At 44.6% G+C, this 26,034-nt stretch overlaps 1 protein-coding gene across 6 annotated transcripts in view; it reads left to right on the top strand.

Annotated features, from left to right (window-relative positions):
* Window positions 1-26,028, top strand: part of zbtb46 (zinc finger and BTB domain containing 46) — a 52,002-nt gene extending 25,974 nt beyond the window's left edge. For 5 of the 6 annotated variants that reach the window (XM_020608128.1, XM_020608127.1, XM_020608130.1 and 2 more), the window contains exons 4-7: window positions 15,017-15,298; window positions 19,579-19,922; window positions 21,203-21,242; window positions 21,335-24,873. In XM_020608128.1, coding sequence (XP_020463784.1) covers window positions 15,017-15,298; window positions 19,579-19,922; window positions 21,203-21,242; window positions 21,335-22,122 — 1,454 coding nt within the window. In that variant the 3' untranslated portion in view covers window positions 22,123-24,873. The other variant, XM_020608131.1, reaches the window with a different exon arrangement.
* Window positions 26,029-26,034: the final 6 nt, after the last annotated feature.

Genomic DNA, 26,034 nt, shown 5'->3' with positions numbered 1-26,034 from the left:
AACAGTTCAATCACACGTGGGCTGTTCTTTCCATTTCCCTCTAGCTGTTGCACATTGATTACATCGAAAATCTTTTTTGAAATCCAACATCTTTATCTGACTCTCTTCCTCTGTGCTCTGTGGCCATAGATTTCCCCTCGTCAACCACTAATGCACGCATTCTCACATATACCAACAGATACATAGCAGGAAAATGAAATCATTTTGACACAGAACCCTGTCGTGTTTATTCCTCTTTGCTTCAGAGTGCTGAAATTAGCACCGCATGTTTTGGCTTATTTGCGTTCAGACCTTCTTCCTCTGGAGCTCCAGAGCCTCCTGGTCCCACCTGGGACTTGCAGACAGGTGCGCTCCAAACTGCCCTCTAGTTTGCACTTTTGCATAAACTTTCTCTCCTTTTTTCTTTTTCTCCCTGCGCTACACTCCCCAAGTCTCGGCAGTCTAAAGGTGAACACTTGAAATAATGAATCGGATCCCCCTTTCGCCCCCTTCCTCTCTGTATTCCAGTTAAGACTCTCCCCATAGTATTTGCACTTCATTAAACTTGAAATAGGTTTAATATTTAAAACACCGTGAACAGATTTCAACCCCCTCACCCCACGCACACCTCTCCACTTTTTCTCTCCCTTCTCCTCGCTCCTGGTTTAATAATCTACTCTCATATTTCTCCCTAATTCACTCCTCCTTCATTAAAAACCAAAATAGATTTAATATTTCAGACTGTGTGGACTTAATTTTTAACCCCTATCTTCACGGCTTGGTGCTTGACACATTACGGGTTAGATAACTACATCGTGTTGAGGCCTCTCCCCCTGTATTTTCTCCACTCTGTCCATGCCTTTCTTGTTATTTGTGGCTCCTGTTTCATCATTCTCACTTTTTCCACAGTCAGTTTATTATCAGTTCTGTTTTTCACTGTCTTTGTACTCCAGGCCTTTCTCTGTGTCTTGCTCTGTCTCCCCCACCCCCTATTTGCTCTGCCGCTTTGTCCTCTGACTACACAGATGATTTCAGCCCTTGCCTCCCACCCTGTTGACTTCTGTGGCCTGCTCACCCCACCTTGCTCAGTTTCCCCTTATTGTGTATGAAATGTTTTTTTGTTTTGTTTTTTTTGATGGGTGACTAAAATTCTGACCCCTTTTTTCCTCATTCTGTCTCACTTTCTAATGTCAACCTCCTGTTCAGTCTCCATCAGAAAAAAAAAAGTTCCATTATTACCGTGGTAACCAGTCTTTTTCTCACCGCCTACCAGCCATCTTTGTCATATGACCTCACATCCTGCTGGACATTATGGGCAGTCCACCAGCTAAAAGCCCCTTCTCCTACTCCACCACACCATCACACCACACCACACACATACACATTCACACAATTTTTCACACTCTTGCTGTCTGTCTTTTTCTCTCACAGCACCCTCTCTCTCTCTCTCTCTCTCTCTCAGTTCTCAATACTGACACCTGCTCTATTTATAATTCTCTGGCTTTAAAAGAACCATTTTGGACAGGAAGCTGCCCCCTCCCCACTCTTGACCATGGCTTTTTTCCAAACCATCAGCACCCCCCACCTCTCCACCTCCTGCCCCTGGAACAGGATGGAGAAGGATTGCTGGGTGGAGAATTGGAGGAGGAAAAGGAGTGTGTGTGTGTGTATGTGTATGGGGGGTGGGGGGTTTAAAGATTAGCCATTCCAAACTGAGTGCACCTGGGTTGGGCCCATGTGTGTGCTTTAGTCAGCCACAGCCCACATACATATGGTACTATGTATATAAACACACCTGTATAAAATATGTGTCGCCTACAGTACAATCCCTACATTTAACATCTGTGGTTAAACTCTGTCCACAATATGTACACTCAGACACGTTTCTTGGCATCAATCATGTCTAAGAATTAAACTACCCAGAATGCAGCCTGACAGGATGTCCTGTTGGCATGGTGCAGGGGTGGGTGGGTCACTAGGTTTCTGTGGTTGAACATTAACAGCAACACCCCCACAGTTGAAACCCCACACACACCATTAACACACTTCAAACTCCATCACATACCCCAGATGTCTTTACACAGATCTATTAATGGTTGTGGATAACTTGGTAGATAAAACGCACACACTGACATACACACGCGCCATAGGTTCAGGCGTGAGACCACACATCCTCTTTGACTCAGATGTTTATTCTAATGCCCAATTCCATCTTTAAAAGAGGATGATACTTGGGTGCTATGGACCATTTCCCTTGCTTCCTTTCCAAAGCACACTTTTCTTACTGGGGCCCCCAGCACCCCACACTTCACATGGGAAAAAAAAGGCTCACATTAATGGATTTTGTCATTTCTATTTTTATAATCTTTGGGAACTGTATTGGAGTACATGTTGTGATATTGGCAGCATTAAAAGTCTGCCGAATTAGCTATTGGTGGTTCCTATTTGCTGTGCATCCTTGGATGTATAAGATGCCTAACACGAAATTACTTCAATGCTAAAGAAGAAGACTTTAAAATGGGATAATTCCCGGGCAACTTCTGGACTGGAAGGAGCATCTTTTCTTTGTCATTTCTGGACAGATTTATGGAGGTTTATTTGCAATGGACAGATTAAATTATATCCCTAGAAGGTGTAACTCTCACTGGGTCTGAAAATATGTGTATTGTGCCTGTGCTCAGATTTGACTGACTTATGTCTCCAAGAAGTATGAAATTTAATGGAGATTTTATTCTGAAGTTTAGGAGCGGGGCACACCCACAACCCCCCCAACCCATCTAGGACTGCTTCAAAGAGTCATCAGATAAATCTGAAGATACTAACAGGATAGGATCTATTTACTGGATAACTTTAATTATTCTGATAAAACAGTCTGAGAAGGAAGAACCAGTTTGTGGCTGAACTGCTCACAACTAGTCAACAATGGGCCTAACTAGTGAGCTAGGCTTCCTCCTCCTGCTCCTCTTCAATGAGAGGTTCATGACAGAGCTTTTCTTTTGGAGATATGAGATGGAGATGTGATTTGAGCTATAGGATGCCTCTCTCTTTTCTCCTCCAGTGATTTGATAGCTAGTAATGGGCCCTGTAGTCATTGGACTGGCAGCAATGGCTTGTGTGTTACACTGTACCCAGCATCCTCCAAGAGTTGGTTGAGCAGAAGCAGCCAGGATACTGAGTCTAGTAAAGTGTGTGAACATGTATGTGAGAGACATGTACACACTGGCAGAATGACTGACAGGCAGAAGCAGAAACTGTAACTTTCATGAAGAGTTTAACCTTAACAAATGCTTCATAGAAAGCTCATGCCTAGATCTGTGCTGTCTTTCTCTCTCTCTCATTTGCAGTCAACCTGAAGTTCCTCTTCCTTAATCTGTTTATTTTAGAAAGGTGCCTTTTGTTCTATTTACCGTACCCACTCCCTCAGCGGCCTCTACCCCCATCAGACCAGTTGTAAAAGGGGAACGAGGGGGGAGGAGGAGGGAGAGAGGGAGGGGAGGTGCATGATGTTTGGACAAACGGACAACCCGAACAGGATATAGAGGTCTAGAACCTGTGGGTGTGTCGGTTTGGCTGAGGCACAGCTCGCACACAAACACACACAATTGTAGGAGTGTTCCCGCTGGAGGGCAAAGTCTCCCTTCCTCTTACATGTTCATTCTCTTCTTTCCCTCCTTCTCTTCATTCCCTCTTTCCACTGTTACAGCCCTCCACACCTCCTTGCTTTCTCTTTATCTGTCATCCCTCATTCCTTCTCTTGTGACAACCCCCCCCTTTTGAAAAGAGGAAAAAAGTGTTAAAGATACAGAAGAGTTGGCCAACAGCAATGAGAAACTAGGAGGGAGAGGCCAAAATCACCACAGGGGACAATTATGACTTGGGCTGTGTACATACATGTGGGTGTGGCTCTTTTTGGGTTTGATAGTTACAGAGAGTATGAAAGCAGTCCTGGAAGACGCACTTTGTCCTTCACAACTATTTGTCCCCTCCTTCTCTTCTCTATCCCTACTTCCCTCCGTCTGTTTGGACCTTCCTTTCCAACCCGTCAATTCATGCTCTCACTTCTGTTTTCACTCAGCTTGTACACTGGAGCTATGGCAGCTTGTTGTATACAGTAGTGTGTCTGTGTGTGACTTCACACTGGGTATATGGATGTCAAATAAAGACAGGACTGTGGGCTCAGCTTCCTCCTCATCAGTAGGATTTGTGTCTGTTTGTTGTGCAAAACAGTTTTCAGGTTTTGATCCAAAAGTAAGAAACTGACTTATAATCACATTGATGTTTGTAATAAACCCTATCACTATAAAACTCAGGCCTGCAATACGACTACTCTTATATACTCCAGCCACAGCATGCAAGGCACAGCTTCCTCTGATCTACTTGATCTCCTCGCCTTACGCTCTTTCTCTCTTCAGCCCCTACCGCTATTTCTCATGAATCAGAATCTCTGCATCTAAAATGGGTCACAAACTTATTTCAGGTGGGACCTCCCACAACAGGTACCTTTTTTTATAAACACAAATTCCCTAGTTGAGGCTATGGCTGAATAAAACTGTTTCTTTTGAGTGTGTGTGTGTGTGTGTGTGTATGAAAGCATAAGAGATAGATAGTGAGAGAGAGAGAGAGAGTGTGTGTGTGTGTGTGCATGTTTATATGGTGTAATTGTCTGTGACCCTGGCAGGTTTTTTTTTTTTTTTTTTTTTTGTTTATTTGTGGTTAGACTGTTTGGCCTTCCCATAGTTCCCCTGGCCTCAGAGACATCCAGCTTCAAGGTTTAGTGTGTGTTTCTGTGTGTAGATGTTTGTGTGTGTTGTACAGGAGGGGAGAAAGGGAGCAATGGGAGTTACTGTAGAGGTGATAGCACAGGACACCCAGACCCCTCTCCCCCTTTGTTTGCCTCTGTTCAGGCTTTGATAAGGGGAGCCAAAGTCTTTGAGGGTTAGGGATTTCTGTCTGGCACATGCACACACATACACAGAGAAACACACTCACTGGGATCCGCCCACTCTGCATTCCTGTGTCCGACTAAGGAAGCAGCCTAGCCATCTTCCCCTCCACTCCCAAATTATCCCATTCTCCTAAAGTCACTGCATACTTATCACACGCCTCTCTACCTCTCTCTTCCATTCTGACTCATACATACCTACCATGTGTTGTCCTCACTATCCTTGCACTGAGCACTCAGTAAAGCAGCACATCTAATCATCCAGTCTGAATGTTTTATTGGAGCACATGAAGAAGAGCTGCCAGTACAGTGAGATAATGTCACCTTTTGCAGTGCAAATCATGTTCAAAATGTGTCCTTGTATCGTTTTCCATAATATCTCTGATGTGATCTGTCACTTGTTAGAAAAACAGAGACATTAATTCATTGTTTTCTGCAGATATTTTAGGAAAAATAGTATAATTTCTAGTATTTCTACTCATCTGTCACTCTGTCACCGGGGGTTTTTTAAACTCTCATAGCTCACCTTTTTCAGTTTTTTGCCCTTTGAGATGAGCTTGAGTTTGAGCTGTTATATACTTTCATTTCATTCCCCCATTTCTCCCCTTCACCCTTTTATCATGCCATCTTTTGTCTCCCTCCCATTTTGCTATCTGATTCTGTTAATAACTTTTGCCCCTCTTTCCATGCCTTCCCCTCTGCCTCCCTCCCATCCTCCCTCTATTCCTCGCTCCCTTTCAGGGGGAGTGTTACAAGGGTTAGGAAGGGGTCATGTGGTCTCATGCTGCCCTTCTCTCTAATGGCTTCTTAATGAGAGAGGGACAGAGGAGCTGGGAGTGGAGCAGTTTTGAGAAGCAGGGTGATATCTGCAGTTCTACTGCACTAACTCTCCCTGTTTGTGTGTGTGTGCATGCGCACCATTGCATGTCTGTGTGAAACTGTGTGTATTGTATGCGTGTACACATGCCTGCACTATTTGACTGACCCCTTGCTCCATTTTGAGCCCTTTCCTAGCTCTGTGTTCCTCTCCGGGGAAAGAGGAAATGACACGTTTGTAGCCTTGAATAAGAGCAGCAGCACTGTCCACTGGGTTTGGCTCAGGGGTGGGCAGGAGATGTTGTGGAGGTGAGAGAGGAGAAGGGGGGTGTGGAGAGGGGAGGTGGGGTAGCCTGCTCTTTAATTTGCACAGCTTCTGCTGAGTTGATCATATGCAATTAATCTCAATGGTTCAGCTTTGCTGCAGTAAAAAAGGAGAAGATGAACACAATCTCCCAGACTATGCAGGCATCCCTCATTTTGGTCAGCACCTCTGTCTACACAGTGTGAGTTTTACTGTTTTAACCACTTATACTCTTATCATATCCATACAGAGATCTGATCTGTGGCAGTTTTGTCTCTACATGATTTTCCCCTGTAGAACAGTTTGGTGTCCATAACAAGTTTTGGTTTTGCAGATGCTGTTCTAAAATCCCCACCTCCACTATCTCTGTCCAGTTTTCAGTGTCTTTGAAAAGGTTTCTATGAGTCCTGAGCTCATGAAATATACCAATCACTTACAGAGATTAATAAAGTTTTAAATATAGTGAAAATTAAAAAAATAACAAAATAAAACTTGGACTTAAATGATAAGCTCCATGTTGGCTGCAGTGCCAGAACTCTGATTATGGAATTAGAGCTGCATCAAGGCCAGTCTTCTATTTCGGTGGCATCTTCACAGGCTTTGGACTGCTCAGAGGCTCATGGAGTGTACGAGGCTGAAGGTCCAGATATACCCTGCCTTGGTCTTGACATCTGTCCAAATTTTATCAGCTCAAGAATGCCACTGATCCACTAACACTAAGCTTACAGCTTGCACAGGTTTGGCTCCCTCATCTACAGCTCATCTGGCTCAACTCTTTCCTATGTACAACCCTTTGCTCTAGACCCTCAGTTTGATCCACATGTCTGTGCACAACAAACACACTGACCCGTTCTTTCACTCTCCTTTTCTGCTCAGCCTCTCTGCCAGTTTTCCATCTCCCTCTATCTCCCTCGCCATTGCTTTTCCTCTCCATGGCACTGTACTCCTCCCATGCTGAGGCCAGAGCTCTCTCCATTGTTGGAGGCAGGTTGCCAAGGATACAAGCACAGAGAGGCACAGTCTTAATGTTATGAGATGGGAGAGATGAGCAGAGAGAGGGGAGAGGGGCAATAGTCTCCGGTAGCTGGGCAGCCCAACAACACTCGTTGCTCACCAGAGAACACCCCCTGCTTCGTGCTCAGCGGCGTGTCCCTCTGTGGACAGAGCACAGCGACATATACTGCTTGTTGAGGCACCTCTTATACTGGTCAACTGTTCTCTGCTCACCTGTTGTGACTGCAATGTACATTTGCAGTGTACGAATTTGTGTTGTGTTTGTCAGGGGGCCACGCGTTGGGGGGCTCTTTTGAGCAGCTCTTCTAGCCTAGCAAGATAGCCTCAACCCATTGCCATACAAATCAATCAGGTTCTTTTGAAACAAGTGTGGTTGTTTGTAATTCTTCCAAAATTCCTGAATGTAAGAGATCACCTCACACTGCTCACTCTCAGTGCTGCGGTGTAGGAAGGCCAAGGAAATCAAACATGAAGACGATGGCAATGAAAGTCAAGCTTTATCTTGGTCACTAGTGACTTTCATCAGGGCCAAAACTTTTTCAAGCTCATTACTCCTGGGAGCAGGCTTTTTTTAAACTCAAATGGATGTAGGCACAGGCAGCAGATGCACCCATGCTTCTGTACTTCCTATATACTGGATGCCTCTACATACATGTACATGTATGTGCTCAACACATACAGTCGTGTGGTCATACTTTTTTGGCAGATGACCTCACACAGACCACTATGGCTATGCAGATTGCAGAAAGCTATGTATGTATGTATGCAGAGTACAATTTGGGTTTAAATGTTTAAAAAGTTTTACATTTCATGCAAGATAGAAGTTTAATCATATAAAATATTAATGGAATTGATCTTCCAATCCTCTCCAAAATGTCCATTTGGAAATATTTAGATTTCTGTTTGCTTGTTAAATTCATTTCCAGGGAGCAGTTAATAAGTAATTCTGGTTAGTTAGTTAGTTAGTTAGTTAGTTAGTTAGTTACCTTGAGCACCTGTGCTGGTCAGTGTGCGAAGAAGAGTGTATTAATTCACAGACCGATAACCCACAGGCTTCATGCAGCATCCCCACCCAGAGCCTTTGTCGTTTTCCTCCTCCACTTTCCATTATCCCACCTCTCAACCTCTCTCTCCCCCACCTCACCCTTCAAATACAACCCTGCACTGGGCTGAGCGGGGCTGTTGGGCTTGTGCTTGCTCACTGGTTTCTCCCCTGTGCATATAGCCAAGACACAACCTCTCTCTCAATCTCTCCATCTCTCCCTCCTTGCTTTTAACACAAAGACCTGCGTGTCTGCCTTCCTTCCCCACCCAGCATTCTTTCCCCATGTAAATGTCTCCCCCGCTCTCTCTCTCTGTCGACTTCCCTCCTACCCACCAACTCGCTCAGCCTCACCCTACCTTTCATTAGCCCACTCTTTATCTCACACACTCGCTCGGCTCACTCTATCCCCCTCCACTCTCCTATCTCTTCAGCTTTTACATTCCCTCTACTCTCTTTTTTCCTCTCTCTCCCCCCTCACTTGCTTCAGCTTTTGTTTCTGATACATCTTCATTTGTTCCTCTCTCCCTCTCTTCCCCTGCTGACCCTATTATTTTTATATTCTTTCCCTCTGCCATCACTCCCCCTCTCTTCCCTCTCTCTCTCTCTACCTCCCTCCCACTCCTCTCAGTCCCTCTAAGCTGCATTAACTCCCCAGATTACCTTGAGCCCTGCAATCCTCCATCCCCCATGCACTCACCCGCTTCTTCTTTTCCTCTCTTCCTTCACTTATTCACTTCCTCACTCAGACCACATCCACTCTAAGGCAGCTAATTTAGAAGACAAAGATATGTTTAAAATGACTTTTGACCACATTAGCAGTTGCAGGTTACTTTCATTAAGATCTGAATTCATGCTCAAACATTTCACCGATAGGTAAATGGCTAAATATCTTGTCTGTTGTCTTCTTTTGGACAGAAAACAACGAAGTTGTGCATCACTACCAACATCTAATAAAGAGTGAGACATGCATTCTGTGACCTCTTGCTCTCCGTGATCAATTATACTGTGTTTTTAATATAGCAGAACTCACATTTAGTTGTTCTCAGATGCATATTTTTCTGTTTCTGCTGGATAGCTCCCGTTTAAGCAGGTGAATTCTCCACTACTGTGCTGAGACAATCACTATTACTGTACTCTATATGATTGCAAAGTTACGGCAAGTTAAGCATAATTACTAATAACATTACTCAATGTGCAATTGGCTAAAATGAGTTACTAGAGTGTAGATTACAAGTGAAAGAATGTCTCCTGAGCTTTGACGAGACATATTGTTTTCTAAAAGCTTTGTTATCCCTATCCATGGTTAGGGCAGAGACACCAAGCCAGTGGTTGGTCATGGGCCACCATCGGGCTGTCGGTGAGCATCTGTTGGTGCTAGTCCTCCCGGTGTGTGCCACACCATTGGCACTAGTCGGTCCCTGGTGGCAGCTTTTCAGCCAGTTCGACATGTTGAATTGGCATCGGCCGGTTGGACCTCATCTATGAGAGAGAGACCACTCTGATTGGCTGATTCAGCTTAGTGAATCAATGCACAAGAAGAGAATGGTTCGAGAAAGCCCCTTCAGCCTGTCACTGTAGTACCCATGATTTCACCCATTTAATGTGGTTTCTTCTTGTTTTTTTGGGGGGTTTTGCCTCCACAACCTTCTTTCTTCTTCCACAACCAAAAGGCCGAGGGCAGAGAACAGCACTGTAACTCCTTACCTGACTAGAAGCAGCTATAAAGAACAGCTGTTCTGGACGAAAGGTGTTTTGTTTATGGCTTATACTTGTGCAGCCTAGCTCTTCTTCTTTCCCTTTATGAATGGCGAATACAGATACCGCCACTTGCTGGTTGGGGGAGTTATTTCTGTCACACAGGCACAGAACATATGTTAAACGTATGAAAGATGTTTCTGAGTGTCTAGCACTAGCCAGGCTGGCTACCATGTTAGCAGTTAGCTTTGACTGCTGTAACTGTAGGGCCAAACCACCCCTGGCTAAAACAGAAACATCTTCCTTGTCAACTTTCTCTCTCTCTCTCTCTAGTGCCGGTCATCACATCTTTATAAACTCTTCCTTGTCTATATGTTTAACTGTGTCTTGCCCACATGTAGCATTGCCATCCTAATTGGGGGGGGGCAAGCTGGAGAGGAAAGGAAGAATATTGAAATTTAGCTGCCTTACTGTAGACACAGTCTCACACGCTCACTTGCTTGCCCCCATCGTCACTACCCACCATCCCTCCCACAGCCTCTCTAACCTCCCCCTCACCTCTCCTCACTCACCCATCCACCCACACTGCATCACCCTACTGTCCACTTCTCACCCCACCACTCTTGCAATTGCTGTGCTCCTCTCCTCTCCTCCCCTCCACCCACACTCTCTCTTTTTCTCCAAGCCCCCAGCAGTACCACCATCACGATCATCTCTCTCCCTCCCTCTTCCCTGTCCTTTACCACTCTCTTCCCTCTGTCCCTCCCTCCTCTAAAACCTTCAGGCTGTGCTTGATTTATGCTTGCCCTCCCTATCCACACACATCCCACCACCACCAACAGCACCACCCGCCCTTCCCTATCTCTCCTGGAGGTTGTGGCCCTTCTAGTCCCTAAAAACAACAGAGAGAAAGAGCAAGTAAGGGAGAAAAAGACAGAGAGACCGAGAGAGGGCGAGAGAGAGAGAGAGAATAACAACCTCTTTTACTTTCCATCCTCCCTCATTTTTAACCCAGCATTTTTTTCATTCCGCTCTCCCACACTGCTTTTTAAATTGCCTCTGAATTCTTGAGCTGTTTTAGTGCCTCACTCCCCCTTCCTGGCTGAAATTACTTTTTTACCCTCTCAAACTCTGGCATGCTGAGGAAGCAAGTTCCACCTTCCCTCCCCTCTTTGTCCACTTGAGGACAAACACGCACTAATCACACATACAGCATATGGAATGGTTTGTGGGGTGGAGTGTTGGGGGGCACCTTTCGTTTTCATGTTTGGAACCATGTCGCTGTAATGTTGTGTAGACACTGCGGTGTGGAGAGGAGTCTTGTGACAGCACAGCTCTTGTAATGCCTTGTCCTTTTCAACCTCAGGCTGTCCGAGCCATTAACCAGGATGACTTGGGGCAAGGCTTCTTTCTGTGTCTTTCTCTGTCTCACTCACTCACACACACACAAAAAAGATATGCAGTGAGAGAGTCTTTCTCCTTTGTTTGCACTCCCATACTCAAACATGCACACAAACCCTACTTTCTTCTCTGACAGCTCTCTTGTGGTCGGCAAGCCTCAGTAACTCGTTGCTTAACCACCCTGGACTTGTTCTCTCCACTGTGTTTGGCTACTGTCTCTGCTGATTTGAAGGCATGGTGTGTTGTGTGTATGTGTAACTGGAGGTGTTAACGGAGTGTGTCCATCAAAAGCCAGGTCATGCGTAAGTGTGCAATTTATGTTTATTCACCCTTTTATCTATCAAAAATTCTATTTTTAGAAAATGGAAAGTCCCTCACACAGCAGTGTTTAGCTTCATTTTGAGGGGAAGGAGGCATATTTTGAGACAAACACACACACACACTTCTTGCACACAATCAGAACAGAAGATCAGAGGTCAAACACGGTCAGCTGACCCTTCCCTCCCTCTTCAGGCCTTCTCTCGCCTCCTCTTTACTGCGTCAAAGCACGCTCTTTAATAACACTACTCCCCTTTGGAAACACACACAGTTACTCAGATATACAGTGCAGCCTCCAACCACAGCACATAAAACTGTATCTTCTCTCCATTAGCTGTAACTCTCTCAATGGATGATAAATGCAGTATCCCTCTCAACACATCTGAAGTATAGTTCAACACACATCTTTTATTCCAAGGCAAGTCTTATTCCGCCTTTGCTTTTGCCCACTCAAGCACCCACATAGCTCGCAGCATCGTTCGCACACGCGCACACACACGAACAAAGAGAACCACCATTTTCACATATTTGTCTCTCCTTTTAAAAGGGGGTTTTATTTAGCATAAATGTTGAAGCCAAGGGTGGCTGGCTACCATGGCAACCAAATTAAACGGAGGATCTCTTCAGAAAGCAGAAATCTAAATTATTCGGACTCTTTTATGAAGGGGAAAATGAAAATTCTCTTCACTGTACAGAGACCACTGCACTGTAAAGGCAAAAAAATGAGGGAAAATGATGAGGAAATTTTTTTGCTGCTGTTGTTTGACCATAGTTCAAAGGCATATGCTACTGAAACTCATAGGTTGTCATGTACATTAACACTCAACATATGTGCACAAAGGAATGATGTAACCACAGCGTCTCTAAAACTCCAGATAAATCCATTGCTTCTAAAAGACAGATTTGTGTCTACAAATTCTCAGCGAAACCCGATGCACATATGATGAAATCTATAAGCTTGCATGCATGGGATTAGGTACGACTGTTTCTGGTGTAGTAAACGATTTAATCTGTGGGAACAGGATGAGGTTTAAGTAACGCACCACCTATGCCTGGTTGATAAAGCTTACATAAGTGAAGGAGGATTATATAGTATATTCCATGTATTTGGTGTGGAAGCTTGTTTGTGGCTAGCTGAATGCTAATTTCAAATATCTTGTGCTTAGTCTCGGAAATGTGGACAAATCCTCGGAAAGCAGGATACTGTATGTTGCACAGCAGAGTGTGTCAGCAGGCCAGAGGGAGCCCTTTGCTAATATCTAAAACATACAGAAATTTTACACATTTTGGTACAAGATGGAAATTGTACTGCAAGAAAATCAGGAAGCAATCACTTTTCCATAAGTTGACCAATAATCTGTACAGTGTGACTGACGCATTGTTACTGTATGACTGTGAGGAGGCCAGACATATTCCATCTGTAGTTGCATGTGTCCAGGGGATGCTGGGAAAAGTGGTCAAGGGTCATTCACTCGTTGAATGAACAGATGAGTGGAAGGAGATGGGGGTCAGAGGTGACCATCTTTTCTCTCTCTCCTTTCCTTCCTTCCCTTCCATTTGTCTGCCTCTCCTTTCTCCATTCAAGTGTATGTGTGTGTTTGTGCATGTGTGTGTTTGTTGTTGACCAACAGCAGATCTATGTTATTGATTGACTCCTGTGGCTGCTGTGCTGCCCACTGAAGGAGGGGGCACAGCTCTAATGAATTCCTGCACCTCATGCCCCTTGCGCCAACCCCTACACCCCCTCCTTAATTAACTTTGTGTGCGTTTGTGTGTCTGTGTGGGTGTGTGTGCAGGTGGGATGGGGTTGTGAGTGGATTCATACATGTATGTTTTGTGTATCTTCTGTGCTTCCTCCACAGCTCGACACCCCCGCTTTTACACTTCCCTGCCTCTTTTCCCTTTGTTTCTACCCTGTCTGTGCCTCCTCTCTTCTTTCTTCATCCTTCTGCTTTTTCTTTGTCTTTTTTATTTTCATCTCCATCTGCCAGTAGCTTGATGGCTGCTGATCACTTCATATGTTTGCCATTCTCATCTGTCGTGCCTTCCTCTTGTCGATATTTGCATCTTTACACCTCTCATATCTATGTGCAGTCGTGCATACAGAGCGTGTCTTCATCCGTCTAATCTGTGATCATTTATCTAAACTGAATGTGAAAAATGACTGACTGTGTATGTGTGTGTGTGTGTGTGTGTGTGTGAGAGAGAGAGAGAGAGAGAGAGAGAGAGAGAGAAAGAAAGAAAGAGACAGAGTGGTCAGCACTGACCTAGTAGGCTGTGAACAGGCTTTGTACCCATCGGTATTCCAGACGTAGAGGGAAACTACTGTCTCTGTCACCTTGACTCCCCCTGCAGCAGCCAAACACAGGAAACAGTTAGGACTACCTGACTGTAGTTAAAATTGACAATGGGGCTATTTTGTTCTCTTGCTCTCTTTTCTACCCACTTCTGTTTTCTGCACCCCCACATCACCTGTTTCTCTCTTCAATTTGTTTATTCCCCATCTGAGTGTAATTTCATCTGTCACTGCTTTGTGGAACAGTAAACTTATTTATTAGGATGTCACGAGGTTTCTATCCAGAACAATCACACATAATTATACACACACACACACACACACACCCCTTTAGTCCATCTGTAATCTGAATTAGTGCTCAGAGGTCTGTATGGATGTTTGTTTTAGGTGTAGGCAAGCCATTCTGTCAAAGTCTCTAAGTCAGTGATGTGTGTGCTCTGTATTTTTGTCTAAGTCTCTGCAAACAACCTGCCATCAGTTAAATGTCAATTAGGAGGCAATGAAAGCACCTATGTGTGTATGTGCATCTGTGGTAGTGTTGAGCAGAGCAGTCATCAGCAATGTAGTCTGACAGTCTTGTAGATCCACAGTGGAACCTCCAGCGACATGTCTACTACTGACAGCTTCTCTGCACACTCTGCTTTCAACGACACTGACGGCTAAACACACAGACACAGACGTAACGCACACACACTGCGTCTGTGTCTGACTTTTTCTCTATGTGTCTCTTTATAATCTAACTGTATTTTTGTTGACTGGTGATGATGAGGTGTGTTAAGGAGTTGAGATGAATCAGAGTGGTGACGTGTTGGTAGTCACTATCAAAAACACTGGGTGTAAACGGTGACTCGGCTTGGAGGTTTGAACAAATTTGTTTATAGGTGGATTTTTTTGTATTTTCACTTAAGCTGTTATCACTGTCAGTTAAAAACCTTAAACAGACAAAGTGACAACTTTTTAATACAGTGTTAGTTTTTATTTTTTGTTTTACAAACCCCATTTTATCCCTAATAAAATGGTTTCTCAAATCCAAGAGTAGCAGCATTTTGAGCCCACAGAAAAGCATGCAATCCCTAAAATGAATTTAAAGCAGTGGTGTGTGAAATGTCCCTTATCACCTATTTGGACTTCTGCTTTAGTTTGTGGTATGTAATGTAATTTAAATCACTGAGTCTCAACCATTTTTGCTACTTCATCTCTGTTCAGGGGCAGACGTGACTGAACCCAACAGCTCAGACAGCCGCGGTGAACGCCTCGACTTCTTCCTCAAACAGGAAGAGGCTCTCACCACAGAGCCCAGCTTCATGGGTCCCAGCGAATCAGAGGAGGCCGGAGGAGGAGCTGGGGGCGGAACCATCTCATCTGTAGCCAATCTGAAGGCAGCACTGATGAGTAAGAACAGCCTGCTGTCGCTGCGGGCTGAGATGATGGGAGATGATAACCCCTTGCTGTATGAGTACCTGCCCAAAGGAGGACACTCCCTGTCATGTAAGTCACTATTTAATAACACTGTGCTCACCCGATCGTTACACACCTTTCAACCCAAACAGCCACACATCTCATTATAACTTACAACACAAGTATACACAAATCTACTAGTATATTTTTGAGTACCTGCTCATGTGGTCACCTGTGAGACATAGAAATTACAGGTTTGACCTCTTTTGACAGGAGTCTCTGTATTTTCCCTCATCAGCCACTCTATTGTATCTGGATGCATGCATGCTTGTGTGTGCATGTGTGTGTGTGGTGCCATTTGAATGTGTAACAAATTTATGTGACGATGCCAGTGATGACCAGTCAGCGGTGACTCAGTGAGAGAACATTTTGCTGGGATCGCTCTCACTGTCGTGAGAAAATTTGTTTGGTTTTATTTGACAGTTTCTTTGTGCATATCAGTGGGTTTATGGCTGTATTTCACAGCAGCAAAATAACACAACAGAACTGCTGCAACTGTTCAGATATTATTTTCTTGCTGAATCTCAGCACCAAAAATGATAAAGTGCTTTCCCCCACTCAACTATGGAACAAACAACCTCTGCAGGTTGTTGAAAGTGCTTTCAAAATAAAACTGTACCCCTCCAAACATCAATGTACAATACAGAAATGTGATGTCATGTGAGACAACATTCATTACAACACCTTTTATACAATTAGGAATTATTCAAGTATTTGTTTACCATAAAATTTCAGGGTTTTTGTGACGGTGCAACTGGTATGTGAAGACTTTTATCCTTTTGCATGTTACATTAAGTCTTTTGCAGCTTTCTTCCCCCTTCAAATCCCTAAATTTCAGCATATCATCGGTAATAAAAAATTTCGCACTCAGTGCCATATCAGTTCTAGATCAATACACATCTGTATTTGTGCTTAAATTGTTCACAAACACAAATGATTTTTGCCTTCAGTGAGGATGGTAAACTGCCAGTGTATCTACAGTGCATGCATCTCTCTGCGTGCACAGTGTGAGCGTACATTTGCTTGAGTCCATGTCCGCGTGGGCACATTTGTGTGTGTGGGTGTGTGACTTGTGTGTTTGTGTTTCTTTGCTTTTACTGGCTAGTAATTGGATCTTTTGTCCTGGGTTCTGCCTGTCTTTGTGAGTGGAAGAAAAGCAAAGGAAGGGTACAACTCCAAGACTAGTCATGCCTTTTGAGTTGAGCCCCACTCACCTACAAAATAAAAGACAGGGCCAAGACTGAATAGACCAAAACACACATTTGCAGTTGCATATACACGCACATGCTTGCACACGCACATCACATCAACCCTTTTGTGGAAGTGTTAAGTGTGTGGGATTGAGATGTTTCTACTGGCTTAAAGAGGAGAATCAGATGCTGTCACAGCACAGATAGACAGTTTCACAAGCTCTAGATAAGAAAAAATGGCTTTTTGATAGACAGAGTTTACAGATACACTTAGCCTCGACTATACAGTATAACAGGAGATTTGGAAAATTCAGAGAACGAGGCTTTTGGTTAGCCAAATCCTATTTTGAATTCACTAGACAATACGGGTTGGGGAAATGGGCTTTTTGAGATGGCCAACAACCTCTCCTCCCTCCCCGGCTCTGGCCCTGTGTCTAAATGAGGACAGAAAATAAACAAACACTGTACCTCAGATTACTGGGCGGAGGACAAGTCAGCCTGGTTTGACAGATCACTGCTCCCTGCCTCCTTCCATTCAGCCCTTTTACCCCCTCCTCCTGTTCTCCTCCCTGCTTCTCCTTCACCCCTGCTTAACATCCTTCCTGTCCTTTTTTCCCTCCTGTACTCCCCCTCACACCATCCCTCCCTCCTTCCTTCTATCTATTTCTCCTTCACCCCTCCTTAACACTCATCCTTCACACTCCCTCACTCCTTCTGGTCAGCTCCTGCAGTACCTCCATATTTATCTCACTCCTGTCTCTTCCCCCTTATTTTCCTGAGCTGTGGAGCATCAAAGTATGTTAGTTTAAAGTCCTGGGAAACTATTGATTTAGACAGAGAGGAGGTAGAGCAAGGTCACCTGGCCCAACTCAAGAGAGACCACTGAATATTGGGAAAAGGCCTTGACACAGAGCTTCTGTTTCTCCCTTGCTCCCTCCTCCCTTTTCTCACATTCTCTCTTTTCTCTATAATTGGCTGCTTGATAAAACATTTTTCTCCCAAAGATTCAAACATCCAAAATCACACCATTCAGTGTTTTACATTTCAACCACTGAATATCTTTTTCTCTTTACGTTTAGCAGTTCAAACCAACCTGAACCAACTTTGATAACAGGGCTTGCAATTCAAATCCACAGCTCCTCTCTGTGTTATCCTTTGCATGGGCCACAGACTACATCCTTCTAGCATGCAGACTGTGAAAATACAGTGGTACCTGTCTGTATGTCAATCGGCCTCCAGAATCCAATTAAGATCAAAGGGATTTGGCCCTGCTACCCCTCTGTGCGTCAGACAATCAATGCCAGACAATGGATTGTGCCAGTCCATGCCGCACCTGTCCGCATTGCCACCATGTTCTGGTTTAAAAGAACATCCAATTAACTATAGGTATCATACTAACGTTATTGAACTTTTCTTTCCACTACCTGCTCTCATCGCTTCACATCTGCTTCTGAAAATGGACTTTGTACAGTAGCTCCTACTGGGTCTGTAGTCAATCATAGTCAGATTTGATCATTTTTATTTATGAATGTGTCACAGATTTTGTCAGTCTGGTGCAGGAGACTTTTCAGATTTAATATATACTACACTCTCCATGCCTGTTTTTGAATGCAAGAGGAAAGGAAGAACAATAAGGGTCAGTGTAAAGACAGGTATCAGTAGTTGCACATACCTTTCAATCTGTTAGCGGGCTTGTTCATAAAAGGTCACCTAATCCACTTTATATATACACTTTTGACATTTCCTGGCAGTCTTTTAAACATTTCTACACATACAAGATACATCCCATGTCTTAAACATGGATCCAAATCCAATTTTGCATCAGAGATTCTTGCTAAACAGGTATCATGAAGTCTTTTTGACACGGAGTCATGGAGAATGTCAATCCTGTCCATCTGTTTATCCTTAACAGATTTGCCTAGTTTTATTTGATTAGCTATTGGCAATTGATCAATCATCTTAAAGTAACTGTTTCCCTAAAGCCTTAACAGACTTAACAGGTCTTGACTCTTTTCTGGGGGCAGGTGGAGGAGAGGAAACAGGTTGGGATTTGACTAGTTCCTTTACGGTCATTCTGTATTTAAGTAAATAAGGAACTGTACATCAATAAACAGACAAGTGACAAATTAAAGGGAAAACTTGAATAAATGACTGTCTTTTCTCTGTCTCTAGTTCTTATTCCCTCTTAATGTTCCTCCCGTCATTGCTGGGGGTGTGGAAGAAGAAATGGGGAGTTAAACATTTGTGTGTGTTCTCGGTAGATGGGAGTGGGGAGTGTCGGGTGTGGTAGTTTAACATTCCAGGAATCCATCTACAGTCGAGCCTCATGGTTCTGTGATTCTGTCCATTGTGCAGAGGAGGGCAATGAATGGCTAACCCACTGCATAACTCTGGAGACATTCCCTAAAATGCTGCCCATACTCCCACATACTCGCATATGCACACACACACACACACACAGTCTAGAATAACCTGCAGTGTATTATACTTTGATTAATATGCACTATGAGAAAAACAGATCCCTCTCAGTACCAGCTAATGGTGATATTAATGTAGCAGAAAAAGCTTCTGGGTGAATAGCTATGAAGAGCTGAAGCTCTGTAAGAAATTTGAAAAATCTTTATCCAGTGTGCCTTAACTTGTTGCTGGTAAACATCTTACATGATCAATATAGTCATCCTTTACCCTGTGTGTACAAAAAGTCTTGTGCTGCAAGATGGCTCCTCTCCAAAACAATCTCCCTCCACACTACAGAGGATCCTCAAGCCCTCTCCTTGTATGCATTTTACTCACACACACACAGCACATGCACACACTCTCACAAAACACAAACATGCTGCCATCCTCTGCACACACATGTGGGTGGAAGGAGAAGGAGAGCAGAGAAAGGAAAAGAGAGAGAAAGAGTAGAGAAGCCCTAACCCTTTCCCCTCAGCTGGTGGAAAGTGAAACTTCAGAGTTTTCTTCCTCCCCCTCTCCATAGTGTTTGATAGCGTAGCACTGGCAGCCTCTGTGTGCCCCCCTGCCCACTCTCTCCCGTTATGTTCTGGTGGCCAGCTGCTAGCAGAGTTGCAGTTCTACGTGAGTGGGTGGGTGAGACTCGTTTCCTGTGCTCCTCAGGGCTCCGCTCCAACAACTACTGCAGCATGCTTCGGCCAGGGGCCACAGGGGCCACTATTCATAACAAACAGGGGGCTGGCTCCTCTCCTTCTCCTCCTCCTCCTCTTCCTCTTCTTTCTCCTCATCTTCCACCATCATCACCGCCACCACCACCACCACCATCAACATCATCATCAACATCGGCATACTGCCCACCCGCTACACCTACGCCAGTGCTTCCCTCTGAGCTTCGGCCCCTGGAGGCCCCCGGTCTGCACGCTGGGGCACCCCTGCTGCCCTCGGAAGGGTTGGACATGGAAGTGGAAGAGGACCCTGAGGGTCTGGAACCCTCCACCTTGCCTGAGGTAAGCACACATGGCCCGTTCCAGCTCCAGGGCAGAGGCTGCTCTCTGGGTGCCACTCCTCTGGTCAGATGAAAGTTTGATCTATGTAAGAGTGAGTGGGGATGAGCACCCAGAGGGCAGCTTTACCTTGCTTCTGTAGACATAGTGGCATGGCTGGGGGTTAATGGAGTTATTTTTCATCACTGGGAAATCTTTCTTACGCACTAGCACATCATCACTCAACCCTTCTCTGCATCTCATTCTCTGGGTGGAATCTGGCACATTTCCTGCTACACTGGAGAAGAAATGCTGTCTGTTTTGTCTTGTTTGTCATTCTGTTCTGTATGCTTTGTTTGCTTTCTCTTCCTTTCAGATTTCCCATTTTTAGCCATAATGTGGTTTATAGCGGTTACATTAGAGATGACACATCCACTCACAATGGCAGCGTGTGCTTAGAGATGGCAGATAACGGGTAAGGTAGTGAGATGAGACTGAGTTGAATCAATACTAGTAGACAATGAGAGGTTTGCTCTCACAGCCCAGGAAATTGTTTGTTTTGCTTAGTGTGTGTGTGTGTGTGTGTGTGTGTGAGCATAGCAGTGTGACCATGTGTGGATGTGAGTTTTTTGCCAGTTTGCGTGTGTGTGTACACTGAGTGTGCGAGTGAGCATTTAGGAGCAGCATTTGATTTCATTGGACCTGCTGCCCAACAAGCCTCCCTATCTCTATGGACAAGCCATCTGTTTGCCCAGTGCATGGTGTTCTGTTCTTAGAGAGGAGGAGGAGGAGGAGTCTAGGGCCAGAGGAAATGGTGGGGGTGAAGGAATGGCAGGAACATTGAGTAGATGAAGGAAGGATATAGCTCAGATGGGATGTACTGTATAAGGGAGAAGAGAGTGGGGGACTGTGTTTGCTGCACCTTGCTAACACCCGAGGGCGGGTTGAGTATAAGAGTATCAGACAGATAATATTATTAATACTGTAGATCAACCTAAGTGCTCATTCTGTGTCTCATAGGACAGCTCCAACATCCAGGAACTATCAGCTACTTACTGTACAAGATTTTTTTTTTTTCTGTTTGCCTGCTAATCGCTAATAATTTATGTCTTTAATTCATTCTGACCTGTCGCTTCTCTTCATTTTTCCTTTTCTGTTTTCATGTATTTGTTTGTGTTTCTTGCTTGTGTGATAAAAGTTGTCTTCACAGTTTGTCTCCCCTCCCTCCCACATGCCCAGAAGACATTACATACAGACTGTATAAATGTATGTGTGCGACATAACGGGACGTTTTGTGCTTACAGGAGGGCATAAAAGACAAAGAGATGAAAGAATGCAGCACAGGTATGGTTCAGGCTTTAAAAGCTGGACTATGTCATGTTCTTTAGTACCTTATCTGTCTCTCACTTTCACTCTCAATCTCCTTGTTGTCTCAGCTTTGGAGGGTGGCCGATGTCCTGTCGAGAGGGATCAGATGGGCGATGGCAACTGGGCTGGTGGCTTGACTTTGCCTGCGTCAGTGTCTGTGGCTGGCAAAGGGACTAAAGGGCTGATGATGCAGGGTGAAGAGCTTGGATCAGGGGAGAGAGTCCTGCCAGAGCCCAGTGCCTGGCCCTCACAGGGCTACACCTGCTCCCTGTGCAAACGGCTGTTTAGCAGTCTGGAGCATCTCAGAGAACACAAGTACCACCACACCCTGTCTCTGATGGCCTTGTCCCTAGACAGGCCAATCATGCAGGGTCCTCACCACCAACTTAACCAGCCTTGTCACCAGCCACAATTCCAACCCCTCCACTTCTATCATCCCGTGGTGGCCGAGCTTCCACCGGTGCGCTACCTCTGCTCCCAGTGCCCTGCCAGCTTCACCCTCAAATCCAATGCAGACCGACATGAGAAGACCATACATTTCAAGAAGAAGCTGATGCGGTGTGCGTACTGTCTGAAACACTTCAGAGACCGCACAGATCTGCACAGGCACCTGTCCTCCGTGCACTCCAAAGAAAGAGGGCATGCCTGTCCTTTCTGTGCCAAGGCTTTCAGCACCCAGAAGAACCTAGCAACACATGTTAAACTGTGTAGCCAGGTGCGGTCAGTGCCAGGTGTTATACTGGGAAGCAGTGCTGGAATGGAAATATCTCAGGGTGGGGTCATAGATCCACTGTGGCAGCTTTCTCAGGAGACGAAAGTTGACAATCATAATCGTAGTATCAACGTGAAAAACTAAGAGTGGATCTACAGGCCGCAAGCATTTGTTCACACATTCATACCCATCAGTTAGCAAGTGTATCCTCACATGTTGTATATTCATGCCAAAAGTGCTCTGTGGTGTTTTTACACCCAGAAGGGAAGAGATCCTTCTAAAATCTAATGTCTGTTGACATAATTATAAACATCTAGGGATATGTTGTTGTTGTTTTTTTACAACTTGTCAAATTTTATGTCATTATAATTTTTTAAAGATGATTTAACACAAATTGACAACTTGTATGTCAAGTAAACACAATTACTATGCAAACTGAACTTTTAAAAGAATTAACTGAAATGATATGTTGGGTTTTTTTTTTAGAGTTTGTGATTAGTTTCAGTGAGCACTGACTGGACGCATGAACAGGTGAATCACTTTCCACTGAGGCGGAGAGGCAGGGAGACGGAGAGACGGAGGGCGTTTTTCCACCTCCCCAAACTAAACCACTTATCTGCCTCTCTGTCATCAGTCACTAGTCTGACTAAACTCTTCTCTCCTTTTTAGGCAGAGATGTTTATCTTTTTGTCCACCCCTGCATTACTGGCACAAAGACACTCAGACACAGTTAATATGTGCCAGTCTTTACTGTAGCTCACAGCCCACACAACCACACCACCTGCAGGAGCTTTGTCGCATTGCAGCAGTGAGAGCTGAATGTTGTCAGTGGTCATGCACCTCAACAAATATTAAGAATTGGCCAAAAAGAACTTAATGAAATATGCAAGTTCTTTTCTTTATACCCTAATGCAAAGATAAAAGGAAAAACAAACTAATACTACTACCTCCACTGGACACGCAGAAGCCTGTCCTCAGTCATGACATGATTACCTTCTGTCAGTGCTCTGAGATCGGTGCAGATGGAGGGGTTGTGCCGAATGAAACAAAGCCAGCTAAAACAATAGACCAGTCGCAGCTCAGATGGGGGTTGGCTGGTGTCATTTTCTCTCTCTGTCCATCTCCTCTGTCCCAGATCTGTAAGTCTTCTTCTAGTGGCTCAGTGAGGCTGGAGCTGGACAGTAATTGGTCCTTCACGGCTCCGACCCTTCTTAACCCCTGACCCCTCATCTGAAGAGGAAGCGATGACCAAGGGGCAGATGCTCCCTAAAACCAGATGAGTGTGGTGATGTCACTGCTTTAGACTAATGATGGTGTGGCTGACCGTGTGAGTACAAGGTAGAAGGTAGGAGCTTTAGGGGAGACAAGTGGGAAAATACAGGAGAGGAATAATGGTGGTGGTAGTGAGGGAACCAGAAGGATGCTGGATTCAGTATGAATACTGGCTTCAAAATCATTGCTAAGTGATGTCAATTCACACCAATTTCTGCCAAGAATTTCTCTTTTGAGTTGGCAGCAGGCTTTTCCCCTGCAGCAAGATATTGTCTTGAAGGTTTAGTGTGATACCCAAAGGGAACACACCCATTTGTGTTTCCCTCTAAAAATCCAGTCACTTCAGCACATTGAACTGTGTACAGTAAAAGTAGAACTGGTGTCTGTTGGGAATTTGCCCTCATGTTGTTGTATACACACACAGGAAACTCCCAAATGCCAAATCCTTTCTAATGCAAAATCCCCGTTGGTCAGGTAGCACACTGTCCTACCCAGCGTCTGAAACAGTCAGGAACTCATCCCTCCACAGAAGCAGCCACTGAAGAGAAATGGCAAATATTGTACAGTCACTGTTGTAGTGTTCCTGGAATATGTGCTGGTGGAAATATTAAAAGATATTTCATTTGAGATCATGAAAATATCCCATGTACTGAACAATGACAGTTCTTAACACAGTGTTGTAGATTATATGCTGTAATTAAATTGTTACATGTGTCGTTTTTCTCTTTTATGTAGGCGTGCGTGTCACGCACATATTCACACAGTCACATTACTAACATGATTTAGAACATAATTTCTTTGTGTATTTGCATTTTAACTTACAAAAATCTGAATGCTCTGTTGTCGAGTTTATGTGCACTTGCATGTTTTTTTGTGTTGTGCTGTCGAGTGTTTAATCAGAGCAGAAGTCGATTTGCAGATGAGGTAATTATTGTATCCCTTATAGCTGTGTGTGTGTGTGTGTATGTGTGTGTATGACTCCTCTCTGTATGTACAGTAGATGCGTACAGTGTGTGTTGTGCTTGTGTACTCATAAATCCAGTTCTGATCTTTCATGGTCATACACTGTATGCCTTGACTGTAAAGTTTCTCATCAACACACACACACACACACACACACACACAATCTGTTTACTTGGATGCCCTTCACCTGTCTTAACTACCATTTAAGTCTAGACCTTGAGATAATTGGCTTATCTGACCTCTACACAAGATTGTGACATGGTATTAACATTAGTCCTTTTGTGTGTTGTTTTCATTATGCCGAAGCCTCTCTTTGTGTGTCTGATTTTATTCCCCAAACTTCAGCCTTCTTTCATTGTCTGTGTTTGTCTTCGCTGTCTATAGCAGAGACCTTCTAAAGCGACTAAGGTAGACCGACTGGTGTGTTGTGTGTTTATAGTATCTCTTTGCCTTTATTGCTTTAGTATGGAGGAAGAGCTGTTGCCAGGGTAACTGTAGCTTTGACTGGGTATGGGTGGCCCTGGGAATTGATGGTACATTTCTGGACTATGCCACTAATTAAATGTAATAACTGAAAAGTGATGTCTCGGTTTATTTAAATGAGTTTCATTCAACACTGATCTTTTTTTCTCTTGTCTTTTCTCTCCCTCCCTTTTTCTATGCATACAGTGAATGACTTCACAGTGATCCGTAAAAAGTTCAAGTGCCCCTACTGCAGTTTCTCTGCTATGCACCAGTGCATTCTAAAGAGGCACATGCGCTCGCACACTGGTGAGAGGCCTTATCCCTGTGAAATCTGTGGCAAGAAGTTCACTAGAAGGGAGCACATGAAGAGGCACACACTGGTGAGTGCACTGAGAGGATCACCCATAGGGGGCAGTATATTACACCTTATTTAAAGTATAAATAAAAATGTTCAAATGATATTTCCATCCAACAGGTCCACAGCAAAGACAAGAAGTATGTGTGTAAAGTGTGCAGCCGAGTCTTCATGTCAGCAGCCAGCGTTGGAATCAAACATGGCTCCCGTCGTCACGGTGTCTGTGCCGACTGCTCTGGCCGGGGCATGGCTGCACTGCTGGACCACAATGGGGAGGTGGGCGGAGACATCTCTCCAGAGGAGGAGCTTTATCCTGGCGATCGTTTCCATGATGACCAGGCAGAGTGCGATGGTGATGGAGAGGGGGAAGAGGAGATGATGGTCGAAGGGGACGGAGAGATGATGGGAGAAGGAGAGGAAGTTGGAGGGAAATGGAAGGACTCAGGTATGACTGCTGAGGCACATGGCGCACTGGACAATGAGAAGGAGGAGAGCGACTCCTCGGCACAGGAGGGGGAGCAGCAGAACGGGAGTGAGAGAGACTTCTCCTGGATTTCCTAGAATCTGCCAGGCTCTTGTTAGTGGCTCATCGACCAATCTCTGAAGATCTCTTGCGATCTCTTGCGATCTCTCGGGCGGAAAACTCGGCCCTCTTTACCCAATCGTCCTAACGTGGGCAGGCCTTTCTCTGAATGGAAATGCTGTAGGGTGATGCACGACAATGATCTCAACCTGTTATGAGTTACACACTCATATGCACACACATACACACAGACACACACACACACTTAGGCTATTGACTGCCATAGTAGAAGAGTGGTCAAGAGATGGCTTGAGTACAAGGCTTTTTCTGCCTACCTCCTTTACTTCTGATGCAGTGTTTTTGTGTTTCTTTTTCTTGAGGGTTCAGGCCAGATTCCAGTAGTTTTCTACTCTGTCACAACAGGAATCAATGAGAATGCTGCCAAGGACGAGGCCAATGCTAGACTGCAACTTTGTAT

The sequence above is a fragment of the Monopterus albus genome, unplaced genomic scaffold (assembly GCF_001952655.1).
Source record: "Monopterus albus unplaced genomic scaffold, M_albus_1.0 scaffold91.1, whole genome shotgun sequence".
Lineage (NCBI taxonomy): Eukaryota > Metazoa > Chordata > Actinopteri > Synbranchiformes > Synbranchidae > Monopterus > Monopterus albus.
Note: the sequence above shows the minus strand (reverse complement) of the source record. Positions and strands in the feature narration are given on the sequence as shown.